Raw genomic sequence first — 18,950 nt, 5'->3', positions numbered from 1 at the left:
ACTTGCATGGAAACGCATGACAGCTTATACAAAACCAACTCTTAGCCCAAATAAAAGTCAACAAATTTGCTATTAAAAAATAAAAATAATAATCATCGTTTAAAAGAACCCAAGTATGCCACTTAACTGAGGGAAGGGGAAATGAGTGTGTATTTTTTAGAGAGAGAGAATTTTTAAATGATATCTTAACACTGCTGAGGAACTGGTTTGGTATCTGATTTAGCATTCAAACGGTTTAGTTTAATAAAACGTTTAATGACAATAAGAAAAAAGCAAACAACTTTTAAAAAGAAAAAAAAAAAAATTCAATCCACAAGTTAGTTTAGAGGTCACACTCAGGGGGCAAGTCAACAGTCAGCTCACTGATCGTCTGCAGGAATGCCTCCATTTCATCAACGTATTCCACTGCTGCATAAGGGGGAAGAAAAAAAAATGAGCTGGACTTATGACCAATTTAAGATGCATTTCTGAATATATCCATTACCTCTGGGCATCTTTAAAGGTGAGAGTGGCAAACACGTGTCCATGAGCAGCTCTTCCACAGGTGACGCAGTCGGCCATATGGGTTTTCCCAGACCAGCAAGAGAGAAACGACTGAGGTACACTTCATCTGGAACACTATAGGTCTCAAACTCTACAAAAATTATCATGGGACGGAATTAAGAGCTGAAGTCAAACATTCGGTTTTAAAGTCATAAGGGGGAGAAAAAAAAGCGCAGGTCAGCCTCACCGCTTGGATTGTACGGGAAACACTTCTCAATTTCTGGCAGCTCCTCGCTAGCTGGCTGAGCAGGAACCTTACACTGAACAAAACGTTTAAAAAGTCAACATACAAACGACGTTCATACATTTTCTTTGCTGCATGTCACGAACAAACCTTGGCTTCAGCAGGTTTGGTCTTCTCCTCTGCTCTATGAGACGCTGCTGGAGTGGCAACAACCTTATTTATGACACCCAAAGCTTTTCGGCTGGACTGCAGGGGAGCGCCAAGACGCGCCTTTCCCGTCAGAGGTGTTCTCAAGCACTGATCTGAAAACGCGACGGACTTAAATTAAGGACTAAGTGAATAACGTTAGGGTTTTTTTTTTACATTTTGGAGTTATGAAACAAAATCCGTGTTTGTCTGTGAACACCGGCACTGACCTGGAGCAGAGTGCAGTCTGTTCTGGCGAGATTTAATGGCTGGAGTGGTAAGTCTGCCGTTTTCCTGATCCAAGAAAATCATGGTGTCCATGTCTGTAGCTTTGAAAAGAAAGACAACGAAATGTAAAACTCGCTTGATTCAAATGACGCCACTCGTGATTTTTAACGAAGCAATTCGTTCAGCTTGGAGAATTCCGTTTGTCATTTTAACATTAAACAAAAAAATATTCACGGAATATTAAATTACGTTCGTTTGATCACTGTATACAATCAGTTTAACTTACGCGTATTTTTTTAAGTTAAACCTTACCGTTTCTGTGTGTTTGGTCGTTCCTTCTCTACTCAAGTAAAACGATGTTGTTTTGGTTCCGAGTTTCCCGGCAGAGTTTTAAAAGGCAACCTACTTCCTGATTGGCTGATAGATTTTCTTCTTTGACCAGTTTATTGAGTGAGCGCGACAGTGACACCTTATGGCTAGAGTGAGAAATATGATGATAGATAATCAGTGAAATGTTGGCGGGGATGCACAAATGGCGTTCAGTATGAGGTGAAATCTTCAAATATATCACTTAAAATGGGTGGACGGTTCCATGGATGAGTAGATTGTGTGGTTATGAGTGGGAGATTAAGTAGATTCGTTACTTCTCACAATAGCAATTTGATTAAAAATGTAAACATAACTAGTTACAAATAAGCTAAGGTTATTATTGATACAGAAATATTGCATACTGTATATCGCAGTCGTTATTTATTTATTCATATATATTTTTTAAAATATTAAAATTTATTTACAGGTTTGTATTGGCGGAATCAGACTGTGGACCCCACTATACAGTCACACATGCATACACTGACCATTAATGTTTTTACTCAATGCCATTAATTATGGCCAGTGCTTATGGAGTTTACAGCATCCCTACAGCGCATTACATTTACTTAGAAAAACAAAGCAAGAAGAAAAACAGGTAAAGCATCGAACCTAGATAAATCAGTAATGTAAAGGCAATTGCGAAAAGCGTCATCCTTTGTGTCCTGCTACAGATGAGTCTGTATAGTGATTTATGTGTGTCCATATAATCTTCGCTCTCATTGTTTTGTAGAAACACTTGCTTCAATGCAAAAGCGTACCAAGCTCCATGTTATAGGGCACTATTTAACTGCAACTGATGGGTAATCAACCCTTTTCATTTTTACAGTCGTTTGTGCAATACTTTGTTCATTAATGGAGATGGGAGGTAGAATTGTTTATCCGTTAGAATAAAAGGTAGTAGAGCCAGTAGAAAATATTGACGAGGAGAAACACCATGGGGAAAAATACACGTGCATGTCTGTCGATGTTGTTAGGATTTTCGACACTCATCATGGATGCTGCTCGGCGAGACATTTGCTTGACGGAGGACAAACCGCACCCCTTTTCTTTCTTCTTGTCTGTGGCTTCATTCCCTTCGCATGTCACAGATTGCTCAGGCGTCTCCTGCTGAGTGGATTCTTCTGTCTGCATCTTTTTGGGTGATGTTGTATTTGCCAAGTGAGCCGTACCATTCGACTCCTCAAATTCTTTGAGTAGTTCCTGTGAATTTTTATATAGATAGATGGATATATAATAGGTCGTAACAAATATAATTTTAACCAATATTAAGAGGTTTCTCACCCTTTGCACATCTACTATGGTTTGGTGCTGCATGGTGCAGAAATGAGCGCAGGCATATTCCAGTAGAGCACCAAAGATGAAGGTGAAACAGATGCCGAGATAGACGTCTATGGCTTTGATGAAGCAGTTGGCATTGGGAAGTGAGGTCCTGGCACCCATCATCAGTGTGGTCATGGTAAGAACAGTGGTCACCCCTGTCAAATAAATGAGGATATTTCGATTATTTAATCTAGAAATGCTTTGTAGCATCATGTTTTGTAGCGTAATAAACTGTTGAAATCACTGGCCGATGCAGGTGCGAGCCGGAACGGAGGACTGACTGATCCAGAAAGACACCCATGACAGAACCACCAGCAGTGTCGAGGGCACATACGTCTCCAGAATAAAGAAAAGTACATTTCTACGTAGAGCGAAGTGCAGAACTAGCTTCGGGTAAAAACCTGCAACAGATCCAGAATATTGCAGGTGATTCTATGTTTAAAATAAAAAAAAGTGTGTCATTTTCACAAATAAAGTACTAAAGAATGCTGTAAATGGTTTCACATTGCATTATATATAAAATACTGTCATTTTTCCCTATTAAAAACCATTTAATAATCATGTTAGCTTAGGTTGATTAATTAATATTGACAGACAAAACATTGCATTATAACAGTATATTAGTAAAAGTTGCAGTTAATATGAACTGATATTAATAAATTATTATTCATGTTAACTAATATGGTTAACAAATGTTAATGTTTTATGTTATGCCTATATTTAACTCCTTGCCTCTTTTCCACCTGTGTCATGTGGTTTTCAGTACATTATAACGTAACATTTTGATTTTGGTAACTGTAGAAGATCAGTAATGTTTACATTATATCACTTTAAAATGTGTGATTATAAGTTGTAAAATATACAGACACCAACATGCCTTTGTTAGCTGATATACTGTCAGCATATTTTTTTTTACTGTAAATTTAGCAGATTTTTTTTATTTTTGCACTATGGACTGCAGTTTCAAAAGCTGTGAACACCAAAGCTCTGAATATGATTGTGATTAAATGTACACTGAGTATGAATTTTAGTCCATTAAAAACAAAAAACATGATCAAACCAAGTAGCATCTGCAGAAAAATGGAATAGTTGTGCTTGTGGTGCTTGTCATAGTTTTTTTGAAATGTCATTTGGATGATCTTTTGTTATCTAATGCAATGGCGTTCGTACATCTTTAAGTCTGGCTTAAGTGTTTAAATTCTTTTTTGGGATTTTGTTAACCATGATTGCGATGTAAGCCGCTTAAGAAAGACGTCTGCCAAATGCGTAAATATAAATGTAGAATGCGGCTGAAAGATCAAGACCGGCTGGTACTTTTTAGTAAAGCAAAAAGTAAAAGTGATTTTGTGTTGTTACCTGTTTCATATACAGCTTCAGAGACGCTTGTGTAGTAGCTCTCCACACTGTATTGCGCCAAACGCAGTGTATCTAACCCCTTCACCGAGTCATTCCCTCGGGTCCAGTAAAACACCACATCCTGTAAATTATAGCCCCCTGAACATGCATGCACACACATACAGGTTTAAGGGTTTGTGCAGCCTGCTCTTGAATAATCAATAGAAGAAATTAAGCGATAACCATAAGCATTTGTTTTGAAGCCTTTTTGTTTTAAATGCTCACAGCTTTCTAATTGCAAAGTACACTCTTGTCTGTCCATAGGATACTTGGTGAGGTCCATGTTGCAAGCGATGGTTGCTGTTATGCTGTGGAGAAAAGGAGGAATATTGATTGAACCATTTCAGTGGGAAGGTTCTCCAGCTGCACATACATCTGCCCGGAGCAGCTGTTCAGCCTTTGGTAAAAAGTTGTAAATTCAGAGTCAGTGTTTACCGAAGAGCGTAGAGCACAGTGCCGTTGCTGAAGATGCGGATCAAACGGTTTTCCACAGTCACATCATGGAGGAAAGAACGCTTAGAATCAGGGATGAACGTATCGGGGATCCACAGCAAAGAAACCAGCCGCCCATCCAGACTCAGACTTTCATTTCCAGGGAATACCAGGCGGGAATCTCGCCATCGTTGTCTGAGGAATATAGTGGCTGTGTAGTCCTGAAAGAGCATGAACGAAATTGATCAGAATCTTATTAATCTGTTGCCTGAAGCCTCTTATCCAAGCAAGTTTATGAACGTAAAAAGTACCATGTTAATCTCAGAGATGGCATCAATGCTGGCAATATCCAAACTCATTCCAATTTTAACTGGCCCCTCTGTGGAAACAAAGACACGGGTTTTAATTATTTAAATATCTGTGTGTTTTAATTCTCCATCTATATTTAATTAGCCTCACGGTTAAAGTTTGGCCTTAGGTATCGATTGTAGCCTTTCATCAGCCTCTGAATGGTGGGCTGCAGTTGTGAGTCATTCCACTCGGTGTAATGATTCCCATAAAATCCTCTTTCACTGGGAGACAGGGAGAAATGTTAACAAATGTGGATGTCCGGTGATTTTTGGTCTCGGTGCGTCAGATATGTATCTCTTTACTCACCCGTTTGTCATCAACAGAAATAGACTCGTCCAGAACAGAAGATGGAACAGCATTCTGTGATAATGTGATACAGATGAACAGTGGCTGTAAAGAGGATTTAAGAAAAACATGTTGTTAAAATCGTCCTCCATCAAGGACAGATTATGGCTCCATGACACCAGCTGCACCCCATAAACAGCTTCCAGAGGGATTACAATAAATAGGGAGTGAGTTTTGGTCATTTCATCTTTGTATTCTACATTTGCCTTTTGAAATATCTTATACTTATGGATTTATTATTATTTATTGTTATTTTTTATTAACAATGGTCCTGACCAACTTATATAGTATTGAAAAAGATACTATACTGTAGAAGTCCAGACCAGAAATGTTTTGGTTGCCTACATTCTTCAAAATAGCTACTTTTATGTTCAGCTGAAGTAAGTCAAAATGCTTTGGAACAATAAATAATGACAGAAGTATCCTTTCATGAATCAACCAAGTGATGCAAAAATAGGCATAGGGTTCCTGCTGTATTTGATGATCAAAAACTTTTCTGTACCCATTTGGTCATTTTTGATTAGAAAAAATTTAAGTAATTAGCAAATTGGTAATTAATTATTGAGCACTAGTGAATGAAATGATTAAAGCATTATTTTAAATAACTCAACAGAAAAATTTGCCAGCCAAAAATCTTTCTATGGAAAAAAATGTTTCTATTGTAGTAATTCATGACTTTTCTAGGCCTGGTAAACAGAGTTTTAAAATTCCTTTACATTACCATATTTTCAGTGATTGTGGGAAGCCTGTCTGCAATATCTGCAGTATCAATACAATAATCAGTAATTGTATTAATACACTGTTAAATGCACTGTTTCCAGGTGTCTCTCTGCTCAAGGCCCTGGGCCGGTGGTCCTTCTTGACCCTACTAAGTACCCGTAAACCATGCAAACTTTAATGTCCCAGAACTTAACCACAAGATGGCAGTAGTCCTCTCTGCCCACACACAACTGCACCACCAACAGCTTTTTTATCAATGTACCATTTTATTTAATGCACAACTTCCTGCTCGCTCTTCCTCTTTACTTTAAGCTTACGAAGTCAATTGCCTTGCCTCAAGACACACCAGCAATTACCACTGCAGTTATTGTCATGGGACCTGAACAAGAAGCAGTAACATAATGAAAGGCGCTGGACCATTTTTCCAAAGATCAGCCCCCACCAACCATCTCTCCGTTTCTTTTATTCTAAGTCTCTCTCTTTTTTCTCAACGGATTCTTGTAGATGAGAGCAATCTTTCAAATTGTCAGCGCACTTCTATTTCTAAATTAGTCACATAAAACAGACCTTTTTTGTGCCTTGGTGTGTGACAAAGTACAAGTCTTGAGATAATCACATGTCAGCAATTTCACATATACAGTAATTTAATCTTTCCCAGCTTTTTCACAAGCCTTCACAGTAAACTAAAATCACAAAATCACATGTATACTCCAGAAAGAAAACAATGTTCCATTTTCTCGTAGGCATGCCCCTCTCCTCATTATTCCTACTACATATTCTTTCTCATTTCCATCTTCCCATTCTTTAATTATTCCTCTCCTCCTCCACCTCCTCCCTCCATCCATCAGATGTCCTCATCTCTGTCATGCCGCATGAACATCACAATGACAGCATTTACCTGTGGAGATATGGGATGCAGATCATTGTGGCTTTACCCTTCACTCTTCTTCTTGGTCTTTTTCTCTCTTAGTGTCCAAGCAAAATGTATCCAGGTGTTCTCGATCCTTTTTTTGTCTCCTCTTTTTCTTGGGTCTTCTATGCTTTATTTAAATATCTTATTGTTTCTTTCTCTTTCAGCACGCAATGTGTTTTCTCCGTCCAAGCATGGCTTCCCTCACACTCGTCACTTGACTGGCTCAGAGAATAACCCCTCTCTGCATCCCCATTCCCATCCTCCCCTGTGACTCTCTCTCTCTCTCCCTCCCTTTCTCTCTCTCTCTCTCTCTCTCTCTCTCTCGTATATACATGTGCACAGCTGTGTCAGATGCCGTTCATGGCACCTGTAGTTTTATAGATGAATCTTTCTCATTGCTTGGCTCCCTATAAATCAATGTCACTAACAATCTCATGCGGCTTGTGACATGCTGCATTCTTCCAATCACTCTCTCTCTTCCTTTCAATCAACTGCCCCCTTCCAGTTTCAATCTCAGTGTTGATTTGTTCCTTGTAAATTCACATCACATTTTGCATCAGTGTCTTTCATCTCTATTGTTCCCCGTATCCCTATCATTTTTGTCACACCTGTTACTTTTGAAGATTCTGTGAGGCAATCTATGTCATTTTATTTCCCTGTTTCTCCTTTCTGTGTCTGTCTCCTGTCACGCTATTTTCTTCACATCTTTTCATCCTGCTTATCCATATGCTCTTTTAGGATTCCTCATGAGAGAGTGTTTGTCATTTTACCGCAGGGATTTTCACAGCTTTTTCTATGGCCATCTCTTCCTTTGGCTAACACATTACTAGAGGTCAAACCTGGCCCACATGGAAGTTAAGGAAAAAGTTCCACAGATTTAGAACACACATAATTTACAATGATTCTCTTCCCCCATGCATCTTGTGTGTGCATTGGCTAATTACATTTATAATTGCCCACACCACAAAAAAAAAAAAAAAAAAAAAACATTTTTTACATTCTTTACATTTCAAATGCCAAAATAAAATGCAAAATGTACTGCAAGAAAGTAAAATGCATTTTGGATAAATGCAATATACACTATATTGCCAAAAGTATTCGCTCACCTGCCTTGACTGACATATGAACTTAAGTGACATTCCATTCATAATCCATAGGGTTCAACATGACGTTGGTCCACCCTTTGCAGCTATAACAGCTTTAATTCTTCTGGGAAGGCTGTCCACAAGGTTTAGTGTGTTTATGGGAATTTTGACCATTCTTCAAGCGTATTTGCGAGGTCACACACTGATGTTGGTCGAGATAGCCTAGCTCTCAGTCCATCAGATTACAATATCGAGAAGCATGATTCATCACTCCAGAGAATGTGTCTCCACTGCTCTAGAGTCCAGTGGCGGCGTGCTTTACACCACTGCATTCAATGCTTTGCATTGCACTTGGTGATGTATGGCTTGGATGCAGCTGCTTGGCCATGGAAACCCCTTCTATGAAGCTCTCTGCACCCTGTTCTTGAGCTAATTTAAAGGCCACATGAAGTTTGGAGCAATTGACCTCTTCGCACTATGTGCCTCAGCATCTGCTGACCCCGCTTCGTCAGTTTACATAGCCTACCACTTTGTGGCTGAGATGCTGTCTTTTTCAAACACTTCCATGTTTTTTATAATACAGCTGACAGTTGAATGTGGAATATTTAGCAGAAAATTTCTGTTGCACAGTTGGCATCCTGGTTCCACGCTGGAATTCACTGAGCTCCTGAAAGCAACCCATTCTTCTGCATACAAACAGTCTGCATGCCTAGGTGCTTGATTTTATACATCTGTGGCCGTGGAAAGTGACTGGAACACCTGATTTCCTATTATTTGGATGGGTGAGCGAATAGTTTTGCCAATATAGAGTATTTTGGATGCTCTCTCAGTCTCTCTCAAAATACAAAGGTGTCAGTATGAGTCCAAGACGATTTCATATTGGCCAGTGCAACATGTGGGCTTTTAAATTATTAGTATTTGCTTGTTGATGTAAAATAGTTTTGGCTTTATGAATGCTGTGAATTCAGAGACCCTAATATTTTTGCATGCAGCTTTTTTTTACCTACTAGGGAGGGAGGTATGCATATTTGGATTCAGCCTTACCGTTAAATTATTCTCTTTTTCTAATTTTGCGTTTTGCACAAATTAGTGCAAAAAAAATAAATTTAATGATTCCATCTGGGCTTGGTTATGGCTTCATTATTTACCACAATGATCTACACAAGTAACAAACCTTGGGTTACTTCACAGGCTACAGTTCTTAACAACTCAAGTAACATCAATTTGACAGCAGTCTTTTTTCCCCGTCCATCCATGTCTTACTGCTTTTTGTTCAGCAGTCTTCCATTTTCCATTTTCTTTTTCAGATGGAAAGCTGCCGGAGAGGGACAGTGGACCTGCTTTAATCATACCCCTGAGGATTGACCGGCTCTCTATAATTGAAGCGGACTCCTCTCAGCGTCCTCGGGCTTTAAGCCCACACAACATTGTAAACAGAGGCGCTAGATTCAAACCGACGGCTAAATGAATGTTTGACAGCACAGAGACACACAGGTGACGCCTCAGTAAGCTCAATTATATAATCTCTGCTCTCTGGCTCTGGAAAAGCCTGGTTTCCTTCTTGGATTAATGTTTATCTTCTGGTGCAAATCAGAAAGAAAACTTTTTCAAATGACGCCTCCACAGCTTTGAAACCTACACGATGCCAAGGCCTATTTAAGAAGCTCCCAGCCTCTGTTTGCTTATTTGCAAGGATAATAGCGTCCAATAGGCACCAGGTGTGCCCTAGATGAAGGAATGGCCTGTCATCCTCTCATTTAGACCTGTAGACATCAGGCTCTGACTGGTGATCTACTGAGTGCCAGCAGAACAGCTTACACCAGCTTGTTGTCTGAGCCAGTGACTTATGCCTGAATCGAACCGAGAGCCCAAGAGGTTTATGGTAGGAAATCAGATGACCGCCACCAATCATCTCAGCACGTGAATAGCTATTTCCTCCATCCTTCGTTTCCATCCCAAACTACTTGATGGATTATCAACATGCCTGTTTTTTTTTTCACCGTCATCCACCACTCCTTTCATGTTGCTTTTAATTTACATTACCTTCATCTGTTCTCTTTCCATTTTTGCGAAGACCTTCACATGCTACCCGGACTTGTAATTGTCTCCTCTCTATCCACTTAAGTAGATCACTCCGACAGTTTTGTAATTACAGATCTGTGTGGCAGTGCAGCTCATACATTCAAATGACTTCATATGTGCCTCATGACCTCATTTGTCATCACCTGACTTATGGGCTGTGTCTGAAAGCCTAGGCAGCTGACTTGCTGCCTCAATGCCTTATGAGGCAATGACTTCAAAGACAGCATTTTTGCAAGAAGGCACCTTATGAAACTGATGTCGGATAGGCTTCTGAGGTTTAATGTTATACAACAAAATAGAATACATTTTGGAATGCTCCGTCCAAAGGCATCATTTTACAGGTTTCGTATGCATCCATGGCGTTTTCACACTTGAGTACTCTTTAAAAGAACTGAACCCAGACCACTTTAAGTGGACCAAGTAAAACAGGACCAAGTTTTCTTTGTGTTCACACTATCCCAGTTCCTGAAAGAGGACTCGTTTTTGGTCCACTTAAGCAGAAATGGTGCCTCAGACCTCTTTGTATTTAGACTGTTGATTTTTGGATTTGGCCCAATTCAGTGTTTGATGACTGACCTTGTGGCCTCCAAAACTGGAATGTTTTTATCTTTTGCACAGAAATATAAGTTTTGTACACCTTTGTGATGATTACATACACATTTAAAACAATTCAAAATAAACATGTAAGACTTTTTAAGACTGCACAGATAAAAATTAATGTCATATGAGTTGGCTGGGACAATGTCTATAATAACATTAAACTGTAAAATGACTGTAAAAAGCAGGATTTTGACATTGTTTGGAGTGTTCACATCGGCAAAAAATCTTGCGAACTGTGCTCAGTGTGAAAACACCCTTACACCCATTTATTCAGATAAATGTACCGAGGGAAAACATACACTGTAAAATATCATTTTCTAGCCTAGTTTTTTTTTGTCTTGTTTCTTGCCTTCTTTTTGATTTAGGTATTTTTAGATATTGACTGTAAACAAGACAAAATATCTAGGCTAAAAAATATTTATTTGCAGTGTATGTTCTACCAGCAAGACTTGGGAGGCAAGACAATTTGATACCTACCTAAGTGCTTCTTGGCATTAAGAAACACTAAAAGATTAACACTAAAACACTAAAATATTTTTTTCCCTGTGCTTGCTCTATACAAGTATCATTTGTTGACTATCACAATGTTTTTTCTTCATTTCTTTTAGTGTTTCTGAATGCCAAGAAGTTGCACTTTGGAATGACTTCATGATTGTTTCATGTTTGTGATCTGAGTTTGTTCTACAGAATGAAATGTCTGAATGAGGGCTCGTCCAAGACTGGTGATTCCATACTTTTTGCCAGGGGTTGTAAATGGGAAAAGTCAAAGAGGGCATTCCTGTCTCCACAAAACCCTAAAGAGCCAAATGCAGCTTTGAGCCTCAACCGCTTAGACAAAGTGGGTAAAAAAACTACCTGTGCCTTAAAGGGGGTAGAAAGAGATTTAGGCATGTAGCCGGGTCTGGTCCAAAAAGTAACACTGCAGTCCCCAGGGCCAAAGGGATACAATCATCATCCACTGAGAGTGCGTACAAATCCCCTATGCACTTAGCCAAAGCAAGGGTCAGAAGCAGAGCAGCTTTGAGGGAGAGTCTCATAGCAATAGAATTCAAGGGCTCAAACGGGTAGAGGCCTTTCAAAACCAGCACTAAATCCCACGGGGGCAATGAAGGTGGGCATATGCAATGCTATCTCCTCACTCCCCTGAGAAACCTAACCACAAGTGCATGCCTGTCAACCAGGGAATGAAATAAAGCAATAGTGGCCACCTTGACTTTTAGTATTGATGGCCCCCATTATCAAACCAGTGCTGCAGAAAATGTAATGTCCAACACGGGGCAGCTCACCAGGACAATGTCATCATCACAGCACCATTTCATAATAACTACCCATTTAAACGTGTACAAATGCCTAGTAGAAAGTGCAGTAGGCTTTGTGATCGTATCAGTCTCACAGGGAGGCAGGGCACTGTTGAGTGTAAGTATAGGAATGCTAAAAAAATATGGGCTTAATTAAAAAATTAATTATGTTGATTTGGATGATGCAGTAAAACTTAAATTAGCCAAAGCTTTTCTTTGTATTCACATATGCAATTCATAGAGGCATACTATATTAGCCCAACAGTTAGCCTACAGCAACAAATAATATTTAGAGCTATAACATTTACATACACCTATAGTAGCAGCAATGTTATTTACATTGTTCTAACATACATTAAACAGTAAAAAGGAGTTAATACTAAGCCAGCCATGCAGGTGCAGTTCACCGTCATTATATAGTTGTTTAACTTGCTTACAATAGCCAGCTCTTGTAAAGCTGTGTTTTATGTCCTTGCCGCTGGCTAGGCAACACGTCATTCCGTAGTGCACAAAAACCATTCAGCAAATAGCGATATTTGTTGTCCTGTACGTGACCGTACAAAATTGTATGCGTCAAGAGATTTATAAGCTTTAAACTTTTGTTTAGATGCTGGGTTTTTCCACAAGGTACACATGTCCGGTTCACCCTATCCCTTACCCACAGACCCTACGGTGAGTACGGGACAGGTAACCTTACCCCATTGATAAGAGTTAGCTTGTAACCCTTAAAATAATACAAGAAGATGACCAGATCCAGAATAATTAGCGCTAACACTACACCACTATAACGAAGTGACTACTGTCACTTTCCGCCACCAGTCAGCTCCGCTCCACAAAATATGTCATGCTTGTTTACTAACATAGTCTCAGGAAGCTCATGTGGTGCATCGCAATCTGAGTGTCCAGGTGTGCATCATTCAGATCTATGGATGCAAATTAGTCCCTCAGACAGATTTGTGCAAGGACCTGCTTCGGTATCGCATCCTGAACACGTGCTTGTGAAGCACTCGACTGATAGGTCTCAGGTCCAGTATCAGCTGGAGCAGCTGTAAAACACGAACACTTATCGAACACTTCAAAAGCATTTTTAATTTAAAAAAAACCCTTGCAAAAGATTAATGTAGCACAACAGTATAGCAGGACGTCACAAACAAGCATGCAACTGACCAGGGCTTTAGTGTCCCAAGGTACATACAAACAAAATTTGAACAACAAAAGTATTTATAGAAAACTGTTTAAGAATATTACAAGATATAGAGGAAATCCAGTGGGAAAGTCATGTCTATAGATGGGACAAATATAAAACACAACAGACTATAAAGGCCTTCATGTGCACAAGTTTAAAATAAGTAAATAGACTTCTTTAATGCACCACTACATAGAAACAGACACAACAATTAGCTATATAGCCAATGCCATGGTTTTCAATCCTGGTCCTGGGGACCCACTGCTCTACCCATTTAGCATATCTCCCTTATTTAACACACCTGATTGAGATCATCAGCTCATTAGGTGAGAGCTCCATAAACTGAATTGAGTGCTTCAGATAAGAAAGACACATAAAATGTGCAGAGCAGACACAAACATACCTGAAGCTGATTGATATTGCCTTGGTCTGGAGCGAGGTTTGCATACAGTATTTGTGAAAAATAAGCAAAAATTTTAATCTTAGCCATGGCTCAAAATTAGAGCACTCTGCTGTTTTATTTTTCTATATATTTAAAAACTGATTTACACTGGACAATTGTAAGGCACTATATGATGACACATGTCTTACCCACATTGACTTCAAAACATTTGTTGCATGATGCTGATTGCATTTTATATCAATGCGTTTCCCATAAATCTATGATTTATATTAATAATTTAAAAGTACTCTGTCCCAGCGATCCATGGCTGAAAAATGTAATATTATGATAAATATATGTCGAGATTTTCAGTAATGTTATGTATCAAAAGTATATTAAACACAGTGTATTTTTGGACCAGGAAAAACATAAGGATTAGCATGTTAACCTCAATGATTAATGTAACTTTAATGTTGAGAGCATAGCGAGAAGACTAGTCAGCTTCCTTTCATACTCTTATTCTGAGGATGGCGAGGGCCTCTTTGCATAAATGGGCTACACAACAGAGACTAGGTCATTAAACTTACCACGTTCCAGGACAAGGCATCCAGAGATTGTTGCATTGTAATAAACGTAAATAGAACGTTTGAAGGATCAAAGACAATCACACGATTAGACAACAGATCGCTTAACGGTGTATTTTTCTGAGAAAGTAAAATACAAACGACAGTCTTTATCAGCGTAAATATTGTACAGACCTATAATTATTAATCTATATGTTATGAAGCCCATCAGATAAGGGAGTTTTTCAACACTGGGTGCAACTGAATGAGTCCAAGTAAAAACATGTTGTTAAATATTATCTTTTCAAAAACGGATTTTTAAATGCTCATTGAAGTTTGAAAAAAAGGTGACAAATAGGATAGCAAAGATGGATCAGGTAGCAATATGCGATCCAATCAGTGCACTCTGACCTCAGTATTGTGCACCAATAATACATGCGAAAAATAACAGATTAATGAAGACTTCAAAATCGCACTAAACCAACGCACAACCTAGTTCTCAAAACAGTTGGGACAGGGGCATGTTTACCATGTTGTAGCTGTTTTTGTTGTAGGTTTGCTGTTGTAATTTGGTACCATTCTTGCCTGATATTGGTTTTCAGCTGCTAAAGAGTTTATTGATGTCTTTGACGTATGTTTCATTTAATGATGTCTTTATCGCTAAAAAGGTTTGGAATGCAGGCAGGCCAATTTGCATTGTCCTGCTGAAATATAAAAGGCCTTCCCTAAAATAGACATCATCATCTGGAGGGGAGCATATGTTGCTCCAAAAATATTGTATATTTTTTAGGATTCATAGTGCCTTCCTAAACATTCAAACTGCCCAGACCATATGCACTTATGCACCCCCATACCATCAGAGATGCTGGCTTTTGAACTGAACACTGAAAACACACTGGAAGGTTCCTTTCCTCTTTAGCCCGGAGGACACAGCATCCATAAATGTCAAATTGCTAGTCAGAATGCACTCAATGATGCCTCTGTAGAATGTGCACAGGTCGGGGGCCGGGGCTTTCACTCTTCTGAGTTTGCAGAGGAAGTAGTGATGGTGCTGTGATTTCTTGGCCAGTCCTGTTGCTTGTTCCTCCAGGAGAGGTCCTTTGTGGTGTTTCCACCCAGGGATTTTGGTCCTTTCTCTGAATATTTTGATGATGTTATGCACTGTAGATTATGAGATCTGCAAAGCCTTTGCAATTTGATATTGAGGAACGTTGTTTTTAAAGTATTCCGCAATCTTTTTAAGCATGCACGGGTTGGAGAGCTTTTTCCCTTTTATAGATAATAGTCTCAATTATCTTAATTAGTTGCTAGATGTTCTCCCAGCTGAATATTTTCAAAACATGTCGCTTTTTCAGCCCTTTGTTGCCCCCGTTCCAACATTTTTGAGACCCGTAGCAGGCATCAAATTTGAAATGATCTCATTTAGTGGATTACATTTCTCATGTTCGCTGTGGTCTATTGTGAATGGAATATTCGCTGATGTGATTTGAATGTGTTTTTTTTTTTATTTCATTTAAATTTAAACACTTAGCCGTGTTGTAATTAACACACTAGTCTGCTAGATTAACATCATAACAAGAACAATCCCATAACAAGCGCTCACTCTATAGGCCCAACCACCATAAGCTTATAAACTTTATCATGGAATGCTGAAGGAGATTGGCAACCGTGCTTTTGTTCAATGAAAGTTTACGTAAACACTCAGACCAAACTTGAAAATGAAGGAACAAAAGTGAGAAAGTGGGATGCTTCTGAGCTTTAAATTCTAAGATATAGCTCTCCATTAGCTCTCCAAAAAAAGAATGTACCATATAAATTGGTAATTGAGATGCCAGAGTTTATGCTACAGCTCAATGTATATTCAGAATGATAGCTGACCTAAAATGACAAATGCCCACATGTGTTTCTCATTTTCCGTTGTTAGAATCATTAACACTTTTACATCCTAGTGACAGTCAAACAACTATAAACTTTTACTGTGTGATTGATGCGTTGGATAGTAATAATATATTCCTCTATGCCCGCTGTGTTCTCAAAACTCTGGCTGTTTGATAATACCTAGAACATCAAATTTGACTGTGGGTGGCAGATCCTTTTCCTGTTTAGCACCCAAACTCTGGAACAGTCTCCCTAAAACCATTCAGGAAGCAGACACACTCTGTCAGTTTAGATCTAGATTAAAGACCCATCTCTTTTACACATAACACACTAATATGCTTCTTATATTCAAATCCGTTAAATTGTTAGGCTGCATTAATAAGACCTGCCAGAACCGGGAACACTCCCCATAACACACAATGTATTCGTTACATTGTAAAAGAAGGGCATCTACACCAATATTAGTCTGTTTCTTTCTTATTCTGTTTCTCAGATCATATTCCGATCCTATGGTGGATCAACACCAAAAGATGACCTTCATCAGAGACCAGAACACCTAGATGAGCCACGTGGTAAGATCACGGGAACCAGACACACACTCAAACACAATAATTCCTTTGCACAATCTGACATAGCTGCGCTTAAAATTGAACTGGAAATAAAGTGCTGGTTGTCCGAGAAGCCAGAGAATCTTTTCTGTCACAGATACGATTTTGGTTCCTTGCTGCTGTGGCCTCTGGCTTGCTTAGTTGGGGACGTTTCATTTCTAGCAATTATCGTCGATTTGATTACACAGATTCATGTCATTATACATTATTATCACTCTGTTCTCCTATTTGATACTGTTCAGTGCTTTGACACAATCTGTACTGTTAAAAGCACCATATAAATAAAATTGATTGCTTGATAGTGAATCGTGAAAGGGACAGGTTAATTTTTAATTACATTTCAATAATTTAATAAACCAGGGAACTCAAACTAAAGTTTAAAGAGACAGTTTCCTTGAATGAGCAGGCTGTAAAGGCCGTTTCAGTATCTACAAAAGCAATAATGAGTGAGAACAGAGCTTATACACTATACACAGTTGTAGAGTGGTGATTGGATGTTGTTTCATTAAAGTAAAGAACTTACATAAGAGCTCTTATTCCACAAAGTAAAGAAATTCATACTGTTTTGGAACAACAGGGTGAGAAAATGCTGACAAAACTTTTAAGTTCCAAAAATACATTTTCATTTTCCAGTTCCATAGAAGATCATCTACAATATGTACTGATCTATTTTGAACTGTTAGCGTCCCACCGCATCACCCGTGGTACATTCCGTGCTTAAATAATTTTTACAGAAATGCTAAGAGGTTTAAAGAACCCGCAAACCATTCAACCGCAATTATTCTGATGTTAAGAACCTGTAATAAAATATCAAAAATCTTTAATCTTCAAAAAACCTCATAGCCACCTCAAGTACTGTGTGAAAGGGTTTTCATTTCAGGAATCCTAAGAACCATTATTGTATCAGTCCACACACTTTAAACTCTCACTCGCTCATGCAAAATTTGCAGTACTTACCTTTTTTGGGTTCTCAGTTCAGTCTTGGGTCCGGTTATGAACTGTAAAGGTGTGCTGGTTGTGAGGATGTGCAGATTCTGTGCCTGTCTCTCTCTTTCTATCTTCTCACTCTCTCTCTTTCTCTATATTTTATTACTCTGTCGCTCTCATTTACCCTCTCGCGGGCAGGATGTACTCCAGTGTTCTGTGTTCAGCAAGGAAAGAGAGAATTTCTTGTCTGCATGCCAGTCGTAGGGATGATGCGGATGAGCACATGGCATTAGCATGACTTGGTCTACGCCACTCACGACCCTGTGGGCAGTGAACCAAAAATGAGTTTATAGGATATTTCTCATATTAAAAACAGTCAGATCATCAGCTGTGTGACATTTTTGACCATTTTATCTTATGATCTGCAATGTTGTTGTTTTTTTGTTTTTTTAAGGGGAAAAATATAATCTAGAGGTTAGTAATCTGCTTACAGCCACTGAAATTTTGTAAGAACAGGCTGCTGAGAGATGGCTGCTAAAAGTGGTGTGCTATTTAGTAAATATTTTATATTTAGATGTCAATTTCAATTATGCACCTGATTCTTTCTTTCCTTTTATAACAGGCGACAGACATCCTGAATAAATAAACAATAAACCCGGAATCAGCGGCACTTGGGGTTACCAAAGAACTGAACTGGCCAATCAGGATTCATCGGGGAAGATGATGTAGAAACCACTCCCACATCTATCTTCAGTGACGAGAGGCAAGTGGAATTTTGCCTCATCGTAAACTAACAACCTCTTCCCTTATTTAATATTTATCTCTGGGCATATCTATTTTACTCATTTCTCCTGAGAGGTTTTTCTCTATTGTACTTTCCTTCTCTGTACTCATATCATTTTTTTCTGTCTTGTGCCTTAATATGTAACCTAAAGAATTTGAACAGAATCAAAACTCTTAAAACATCTATCAGACGTATTAGCTTTAGAGCAGACGGTCGGTTAAAGCTTGTGCTGAAATACCGTCGATGCAGTGGTTCCTTTGGCAGCAAGTAATGCCAAAGGAAAAGGAATTTGCTTATGGAGAGAAAGAAATGAATAAAACATTGGTAAATAAAGAGGTGAGAAAATGAGCTGTGGGATTTCAGTGCCGGTGTCCTGAAAGTGTGTGATGTTAAGCAGCTGGAAAAGGACGTGTGCAGCAGAGCTCTACCTTGGGCACACTATTGACACCTTCATTAGTGCTGCATAAGAGATGCATGCACATTTTTTCTCTCTCCAGTGAACAATTTAATTGACCGACGCAGAAAAAAAGCTTAAAATTAAGAAAGCAAAGCAATATGATTTTAATAT

At 38.8% G+C, this 18,950-nt stretch overlaps 2 protein-coding genes and 1 long non-coding RNA gene across 7 annotated transcripts; 1 reads left to right on the top strand and 2 right to left on the bottom strand.

Annotated features, from left to right (window-relative positions):
- Positions 1-134: 134 nt before the first annotated feature.
- pttg1 (PTTG1 regulator of sister chromatid separation, securin) lies at positions 135-1,582 on the bottom strand. Its single transcript, XM_043257103.1, has 6 exons — positions 1,454-1,582; positions 1,144-1,242; positions 878-1,029; positions 731-803; positions 485-634; positions 135-408 (listed from the first exon to the last, which is right to left on the bottom strand). The coding sequence occupies exons 2-6, from the start codon at positions 1,232-1,234 to the stop codon at positions 323-325; spliced, it is 552 nt and encodes a 183-aa protein (XP_043113038.1). The 5' UTR covers positions 1,235-1,242; positions 1,454-1,582; the 3' UTR covers positions 135-322.
- A 333-nt stretch (positions 1,583-1,915) lies between these two features.
- LOC122357645 (gamma-aminobutyric acid type A receptor subunit pi) lies at positions 1,916-17,746 on the bottom strand. Of its 5 annotated transcripts, XM_043257102.1 has the most exons (10): positions 6,975-7,222; positions 5,318-5,401; positions 5,120-5,232; positions 4,972-5,039; positions 4,664-4,881; positions 4,454-4,536; positions 4,190-4,327; positions 3,082-3,234; positions 2,795-2,988; positions 1,916-2,713 (listed from the first exon to the last, which is right to left on the bottom strand). In XM_043257102.1, exons 1-10 carry the CDS (start codon positions 6,998-7,000, stop codon positions 2,396-2,398), a joined length of 1,395 nt encoding a protein of 464 aa, XP_043113037.1. In that variant the 5' UTR covers positions 7,001-7,222; the 3' UTR covers positions 1,916-2,395. The 5 variants fall into 5 exon arrangements, with proteins under 5 accessions (XP_043113037.1, XP_043113036.1, XP_043113035.1 ...); XM_043257101.1 differs by lacking the exon at positions 6,975-7,222 and adding an exon at positions 17,629-17,746 and having other exon boundaries at positions 1,916-2,988; XM_043257100.1 differs by having other exon boundaries at positions 1,916-2,988.
- Positions 2,584-4,621, top strand: LOC122357648. The gene is made up of 4 exons (XR_006252508.1): positions 2,584-2,671; positions 2,835-2,969; positions 3,090-3,259; positions 4,493-4,621. It is a non-coding gene; the product is annotated as an uncharacterized LOC122357648 (long non-coding RNA).
- Positions 17,747-18,950: the final 1,204 nt, after the last annotated feature.

The sequence above is a fragment of the Puntigrus tetrazona genome, chromosome 14, assembly GCF_018831695.1.
Source record: "Puntigrus tetrazona isolate hp1 chromosome 14, ASM1883169v1, whole genome shotgun sequence".
Classification (NCBI taxonomy): domain Eukaryota; kingdom Metazoa; phylum Chordata; class Actinopteri; order Cypriniformes; family Cyprinidae; genus Puntigrus; species Puntigrus tetrazona.
Note: the sequence above shows the minus strand (reverse complement) of the source record. Positions and strands in the feature narration are given on the sequence as shown.

Bases quoted from the DNA above. Each gene is read 5' to 3' on its own strand.
- pttg1 (XM_043257103.1), bottom strand. From the start codon at position 1,234: ATGGACACCATGATTTTCTTGGATCAGGAAAACGGCAGACTTACCACT. The intron at 1,030-1,143 runs GTCAGTGCCGGT...TCGCGTTTTCAG, and splicing joins CAGACTGCACTCTGCTCCAG to ATCAGTGCTTGAGAACACCT. The intron at 409-484 runs GTAATGGATATA...CCCCTTATGCAG, and splicing joins ACCTTTAAAGATGCCCAGAG to CAGTGGAATACGTTGATGAA.
- LOC122357645 (XM_043257098.1), bottom strand. From the start codon at position 5,538: ATGACCAAAACTCACTCCCTATTTATTGTAATCCCTCTGGAAGCTGTT. The intron at 5,040-5,119 runs GTGAGGCTAATT...TTGTTTCCACAG, and splicing joins CCTAAGGCCAAACTTTAACC to AGGGGCCAGTTAAAATTGGA. The intron at 3,235-4,189 runs GTAACAACACAA...GATCTGTTGCAG, and splicing joins TGAAGCTGTATATGAAACAG to GTTTTTACCCGAAGCTAGTT.